At 56.6% G+C, this 7,339-nt stretch overlaps 1 protein-coding gene across 1 annotated transcript in view; it reads right to left on the reverse strand.

The window, feature by feature from the left end:
* Window positions 1–7,029: 7,029 nt before the first annotated feature.
* FOXQ1 (forkhead box Q1) overlaps window positions 7,030–7,339 on the reverse strand; it is a 69,778-nt gene continuing 69,468 nt past the window's right edge. The window contains exon 13 of the mRNA XM_011955140.1: window positions 7,030–7,337. Coding sequence (XP_011810530.1) covers window positions 7,030–7,337 — 308 coding nt within the window. The remainder of the gene's footprint in view (window positions 7,338–7,339) is intronic.

A 7,339-nucleotide genomic window follows, 5' to 3' on the forward strand; every position in this document is an offset into this window, starting at 1 on the left:
GTCTTATCTGGCTCCCCGCTCTCCAGGGTCTCCTCGCTCTTTTCATTCCTCTCTCGGCCTCTTCCCCTTTCCCTCACCCACCCTCGTTCGAACTGAGGGATCACAGACTCTCCCGTTTTGCCGGGGGGACGGCCCCCACCCCTAGCAAAACTCGACCACCTCTGACTTCATGAAATCTTCTTTCTGTTTGCCCCCTGCAGCAGCCCCCGCTTCCCATCCCAGGACCCTGCCGCCCCCAGCGGAGTGGACCCAGCCCCGCCCCGCCGCCCCCCTTGCTCCTCCCGGCCCGCCGGGCTGAGTGGTGCTGCTGCGGGTGCGGCTGCTCCGAGCCTCCCTGGCCGCCCTCCCCAGGGCCGATACTGACTCCATCTGTCAACTTCGTTTAGACTTTGCCGCCCTCAGCCACACGCCGGGGTGCCAGACGCCCAAAGGTAACGTGCCAATCCTCTCTCTTTCTGGCAGGGCCAGTAGGCTCCCCGACAATTGTTAGGGCGACTGCGGGGCGCCGCAGGGTTGCGGGCCGCTGGCGATCGTGGACGTTTTCAGAACTTTGAGCAGAGGGATTTAGACCGAGAAACCTAAGCCAAGTTTTAAAGACTGGAAACCTGGATCTCATGGGACTCATGGTTGCATTTGCTTCCACTTCTTCCCCCCACGCCCCCGCCCCAGTTAGTGTTTTGTAAGAAAAAAATGCAAAAAGAAAAAAGAAAGAAGGAAGGAAGGAAGAAAGGAAGAAAGAAAGAGAAAGACCCTGAGATAAGCGAGATAGCTATATTTATATTCAGTCCTGAGGGGTGTGCTGTCACTAGATTTACATCCTCAGTCTTAACATGGCCCACCCAAAACTGTGCCAGTTCTCAGCTAACTCCTGTCCGAGAACACTTCTCCCCAGTTGTGGCTAATTCCTCCCTAAGTAAGAGTCAGGCTCTGAGAGAGATGTGCCCTCGGGAGCAATCATTTCCAATGAGACCCGACAGTTAGTTATTGGATTACACGTGCGGGGAAATGTAGTCCGACCAGGGATAGGAGCTGGAAGAGGGAAGAGGAGAGCAGGAGGCCGGAGCTGGCGGGGCCTCCCAAGAGCTTAAGGGGGAGGCCCAGAAAGAAGGTGCTGCAGACCAGCGAACCAAATGGGAGGCACAGCTGGGCACGCCGCTGCATCTAGGCTGAAAGGACGGAGGTGCACGGGTGTGCCTGCTGGGGAGCCTGGGGAGTTGGAGAAGGCCGGAGAAAGGGAGGTTGTGCAGTGATCAGGAGGGAGACACCAGGCAAATAGCCTTCAACTTTCAGCGCGCAGCCGAGGCAGGCCCCTTGGGGCGGCAGGAGCCCTGTGTGCCCCTGGAGTGCTGGGGGACTGCTCCTGGCTGAGTGTGCTGGTGGGGCTGTAGATGCAGAGAGGGCGGGTGGGGAGGGGAGGGGTATGTGGGAGGGGGGGTGGGCCGGGGCTGGCCCCAGACAGTGACCTGAGGTTGAGTGGAAGCAGGCTTTTTCCATCAAACCCTGCCTGGATACCACACACAGAGACCGAGTGTCAGTTTACTGCCCTGAGCCGGCTCCTTCTCCCTAAGCTCCACAGTAATTAGACAAAGAAAACCTAAATTAGCTGAACAGGCGTCGACAGCTTCCTCCAGAGCACCCCTGGTACCTACATGGGAATGTGTCCGAAAATGGCTTGATTGTAGCCGAGAGTCAGCTAAGAAAACACCGCCAAACCGAACTCAGTTTACCACTCATTTCCAATAGAAAAAAGAAACAAGTCGCTCTTTTCCGGGTGGGATGTTTTGATTGGGTTGGGGTAGGGGCTTTGCAGTTGTTTCCACTTTCTAAGAATTTCTGACTGACTGCTGAGCGTTTGTGGGAGGTGGGTCTCCGTATATTTCATGATATTTTTTCTCTTGCCCTCATTTGTCATTTTATGTGGAGTAACTTAAAAATATGTAACTAAATAGTAAATATAATGTGTTCACTAAACCAATGCTCTAAGTGCCTAAAATATAATTATTTTCATAAAATAGAAGCTGAAATGGGGAGGACAGATAGGATCTTAAAGGAGCTCTACTGACACAGAGTTCAGTGTGTGTGTGTGTGTGTGTGTGTGTGTGTGTGTGCACGCATCAGCCCAGGGGAGAAGCTTGTGGGGGAAAGGACAATTATCTCACTTGTAGTTGGGGTTGGGGGGCAATGGGCTTTGGAAACATTCAGCACTCGTTGTCACTTAGCCACAGACCCTCTCTGTTTCTCTGTGCCTGAAAATTACATGTATTTGGATCTTAGGGAATACAGATCCAACCTTTTAAGAGCAGGCCTTAAAAGGTTTTAGGACCCGAAGACTGAAGAATAAAAGGCGCTAACCCTAAAATCCAGGCAGGACCAGTGATAACCTTCTGTACTAGTAGCTCCCAGGTTTGGGGTCATCCTCTGAGAATAGGATGGACGCTATGGAGCCAGTTTCCAGAAAAATACTTCCAATTTGCCTGGGATTTTAGGAAGTCCACAGGTACTCATTAAAACAAACCAACAAGCAACAAAACAAAACAGAACAAAAACAAAACAAAACCCACATTCTTTTAGTTTCTACCAATTCAGCTGGTAAATTATGAGGGATTTTTAAAAGGCTCCTGTCCCCAGCCAAGTAACAGCAGTATCCATTTTACCTAAACTCTAAACTTGCAAGAAATCCCACTTAGAGTGTGGTGAGTATTATGAGGGCCGGCCAGGTCGTGGAAAGGCAGTGGACATTGGAGAGCAGTTAGGGCCAGGAGCCGGTCTGCTGACTGGAAACCTTCCCTCTCTGCAGGAGTCTGCATACTGCCCCTGTAGACCCTGAACTCCAGAAAGATACGCAGCTTGAGGCCTTCTTAAATTATATCAGCAGGAAGGCTCCTCTCCAAAACTCTTTCTTGGATACCCCACTCTGCCTCTGGAAACTACTCTCATGGCATAGACCACCACTGGGTCTATAATTACTAAAGCCCTGCATCTGTGTGTTACAGACCTCGTAGGTACCATCTTGTCACCCAATAGCTGGCCCAGATATCATCCTCCTCCTTTTGAGATGAGGAAACTGAGGCTCAGAGACTGGGTGACTGGCTACAAGTCACACAGGGGCAAGTGACAAAGCTGGCCTGCAGCCTGGGCCTGGAACTCCAAAGTCAGTGTTCCTTCTGCTGCATTACAGCAAAACCTCTCTGAGCTTTGTTTTAATCACTGATATATACAAATCTCTTGAGTAAGAATGTATGTGATAGCAAATTATGTCCATTTCTGCATCCCTGGGAGGAATACCTTAATTTCTGGTTAGCAGACGGTTTAAAAGGAAAGTTGTGTTTGTCTCTGAAACAGAGCCTTGCTTAGGATGGCTCCCCCAACCCCCCACTGGGGTTCCTTCTTGTGGAGATGAGCTCTTCACTCACTTTCACTCCCTATAAATAACACGAATCTGGAATTTTTTTTTTTTTCTTACGGGAAGGGAAGGTATGGTTCATATAAATGAGTCTAGATTAGCCCAGGCAGTCCTTGGTTAACCAAAACTATGCAGCCTCCGCCGCGATGGGTCCTCTCTCCATCCCTCTTTGGTTGACTGTCCCCTCTGGGCTGCGGGTTCCTTTCCCCTCCAACCCTTTAGGTCCCACCCCTGCCCCAGCGCAAGGGAATGTAAACTTCAACAAGCTTAGGTTTCTCCGATTTTGTTCTGTAATCGGCGTTTTATTCTAGGAAATCTCCTCATTATTGCGGTTTAAATTTTGTGTTCTTAGCATGCTTCCTCTGCTTCGTGGGTTTTACATGAAATGGCTTAGACTAAACCAGTTACCGACAGGGGAGACGCATCCGCACCGCGCTGTTTGAGGCCATCTAAGACGTCTCCTCGCGGCAGTTCGCGCCTGCAGCACCCCTCCCTTCCTTCCGCCTGGGCCCGGGCGGAGGGAAGCCTCTTCCCAATTCAAAATGAGACTGACCGCTGTTTTCGCTCTGTATTTAGGCGCAAAGTTAAGGTGTGTAGAGGATTCCCGAACTCCTGCCAGGCCTTTCTAAATGTGGACGGTGAGAACTCAGTGCTGGGGCCTGGGGGTGTCAGCGTGATTGAGGAAATGCTGCAAGAGCACCAGCCTGCACACTGCAGAGGCCTCTTTAGAAACTTCGAATAACAACAGAAAATGCGGACGGGAACAGCATTAGGAGGACACGCAGAGGCAGGGATTGGAGAGAACAAGGTGGCCCGGAGTGGGAATTTTACACCTCTCCTGGGGTCTGCTCTCCTTCCTCAGTCCAGAAACCCCCAGACCTCCGGGTTTGAATACCAGCCACCCAGTTCCAAATGTTTATTTGGATAGAGTCTTCCGCTCTCCAAAGGCTTGTGTCCCGGTCAGGACTCTTTATAGCCACCTTCCTGAGAGATCCCCCAGTAGCCCCAGATCTCCTGGCCTCCGCGGTGGGCACGACTCGATGACCAACTGGCTGGGTCTGAGGGTGCTTGGAAGGGGGGAAAAAGGGTCCAATCTATAAGACCCTGAAGCGAAGACTGGCCTGACCCCACTTCCGCACTTCCCAAATTGCGGGGCCTCTTCGATTGCGAGACCAAAACCTTGGGATGATCCCAGGAGCCAGCCCAGCGGCCTGCAGACCCCGATCCCGGTGCGGAGGCGTCAGTACCAGGCGGAGCACCATTCGACTTCGCCTACAGCCCGTTGCGTTTAGGGGTGGAGAGTTGCGGCGTTGGGGGTAGTGGGCTGGAGAGCAGGGACGGCCCGCTTTGTCTAAAAGGCAGAGAGAAGGAGCTTAGGTTGGAACAGAGTCGGTCTGCGTCTCCCAACGGGGGAAGAGCGGGGGGGGGGGCTCCCAGCGGCTAAAAAAAATCAGTTGGGAAGCCTGTACCACAAGTACTCCTGGAAGCAAGTGTGGGTGCCCTCAGCATGTTAACTTATCGCACACTGATGCTGCTGGAAGGGACGTCCCCATGCTTTAGGTCGCAGGACAGAGCGTGCAGATGCTTTGGAAACCAGGAGGAGCCAGGCCGCGTCCTGGGAGACCCCCGAGCTCTGCACACCTTCCCTCCGCCCTCCCGGCTGTGGCAACGCTCGGGGTCCTTTAGGGGTCCGCGTGGCTTTTGCTCCGCAGCCCCAGGACTCGGATCCCCTCCTCCCGCCCGCCTTCCCAGGCTGGGGAGGAAGATGGCTAGGCCGCGCGCGCACACCGCTGGGCAGGGCTGGCGGGGCCGCGGGGCCCACCCAGGAGGCGCCCGCGGGGCCTGGAGAGGTCACTCCGGGCACTGCACGCGGGAGGGTGCGCGCCGAGGGCTACAGGAGACACCAACCAAAGGCGCCCGGAGGTCGCCAGGCCGCGCCTCCGATGCCCCCCGACCGAGACCAGAGGCTGGCCGGCTGCGGCCGCGTGGGGAAGCGCCCTGGAGGTCCCAACCCAGCCTGGGCAGGGCTTTCTTCTCCCGTCTGGCTGGTCTCCTCCCCACTGCCCTCCCTTCCCCCAAATAAATAAATATTTCCGAGGGCAGCGAACTCGGCGGGGCGCCGGGTCCTGAGCGCCTGGGCGATAGATGAACTTCCTGGCGCATCAAAACTCCCCTCTCGTCCTCCCCGCCGAGCTCAGGATATGGGGCGCGCTCACTTCTCTTCAGAAAAGGAAACGTAGCTCTTCCAAAAATATAAATCAGCTCTGACGTCCAAATATTTCTTTTGTCCTCCAGCATCCTCTGTGGGGATAAATAAAACGTGCTCGGCGCCCAGAGGCCGACTAGGGACCTCAGGGCGCCCAGACGCCGCCTCCGAGGAGCTGCTTTGGGGACCCCCCCCACCCTGGACCCCTCCCCGCAGCCTGGCCAAAGGCCCCGGGCCCCGGATGCGGCCTGACCCTCGGGCGGGCTGCGGCGGTGGGAGGGAGGGGCCGACCCCTCGGTGGAACCCAGGCGGCCTGGGAAGGCCAAAGGCGCCCGACGTCGACCCAAAGGGGGAGGGGAGCTCGCTCGCGATGGGCCAGAAGAGGCCGGGGAAGCTCCGGGAGCGCCCTAGACGACTCTGGGCCCCAGGGCTGCCTCTCCAGGCCGAACTGTGTCAGGGAACCTACGCCCCCTCCCCTTCATTTCCGTCGGAGTTCCTGACCCCAGGGCAGCCTCCTCCTGGTGAGGACCCAGAGAAGTTCAAGTTTGGAGCAGAGAGGGCCCCACTGGGTCTTCTCCCAGCCAAGGCCGAGGCTGCGGCTCCTCCAGAAGCCAGGTGGCTTTGCGACCTCAGAGGACACCACCGGCCTGGGGCGTGGCCCTTGAGGCTCTCAGCCCGTCAGACCCGGGACGGCTTGAACCAGGTGACCCTTACCGCCACCCCCGCCTCCAGTTCCCTCCTCCAGCTTGGGGGAGGTGGACAGGTTTTCTGTAGCGGCTTGGAAATCTATGCCAAGGTAAACCGCACGCAGGAGGGTGGTTGAGAGGTAGGGTTCTACAGGGACTGAAGTAAAGGTGAAATTCTCCTAGGGGAGCACTGTGTCTGGAGGCGTGTCCGCACCCCCACTGCCCTTCCTGCTGCCCTGACTCCAAGGCGCTGAGAGCTCACGGGCCTTTCTGCTGCCTTCCTTTCCCAAGAAATCGCCCCATGGCACCCACGCGGCCAGTCTGCAAGGCTTTGGGGGTCAAAGGGCCCAGGCAAGGAGAAATCTCCATCTGCCCAGGGGCAGCTCATCCTCCCCTCACGCCCTGTGCCCCACACCGAGGATTGTGTTCCAGGCCTGGGGCCTCGGGGCTGTGCGGCGGGGGCTGTTCACCGACCGCCCCTTCTCTCCAGGGGGGCCTTTATTGATGAGCTGCCTCGAAAACCCCCGCCCAGAACGTCCCAGAAGGGTTTAGACAATCCATCACCCACCACTTCAAGAATGCTTCCTCCCTTTCAAACACAATCCTCGCACACCAGACGGGCTGCGGTGGGGAGGGGCGCGCACTTGAAAAGAGAACAGCTATATAATCAACGTCAAAGCCGTCCCGCAACCTTTCGGAAACAGGGACTCGGGCCAAACATCCCTCAGGATGATTTACTGGGCCCCCTCGCCCTCTCCGCCTGCCTCCACGTGACTCTCGCCCGCGCCCGCACGGCCGCCACACACCCTGCCCGGTGCCAGGCAGCCCCGGGCCCCTCCGCGGGGAGTTCGGGTTTTTTCTCTTGGGGCCCGGGGGAAGGGGGTCTCGGTCTGGCCAGAGTGCTTTGGTGGCTTGGTGACGGTATCCTCGTGGGTGAACTGCGAAGGCCGGGCCTGGCCTCTCGGAGTCGTCACACGCAAGTCACCTACCCTCCCGCCAGAGCCCTGGCATTTTGCGGTCTGGGCTGCGCGTCCCTCTTCCCCT

This window comes from Colobus angolensis, unplaced genomic scaffold (genome assembly GCF_000951035.1).
Source record: "Colobus angolensis palliatus isolate OR3802 unplaced genomic scaffold, Cang.pa_1.0 Scaffold396, whole genome shotgun sequence".
Taxonomy (NCBI): domain Eukaryota; kingdom Metazoa; phylum Chordata; class Mammalia; order Primates; family Cercopithecidae; genus Colobus; species Colobus angolensis.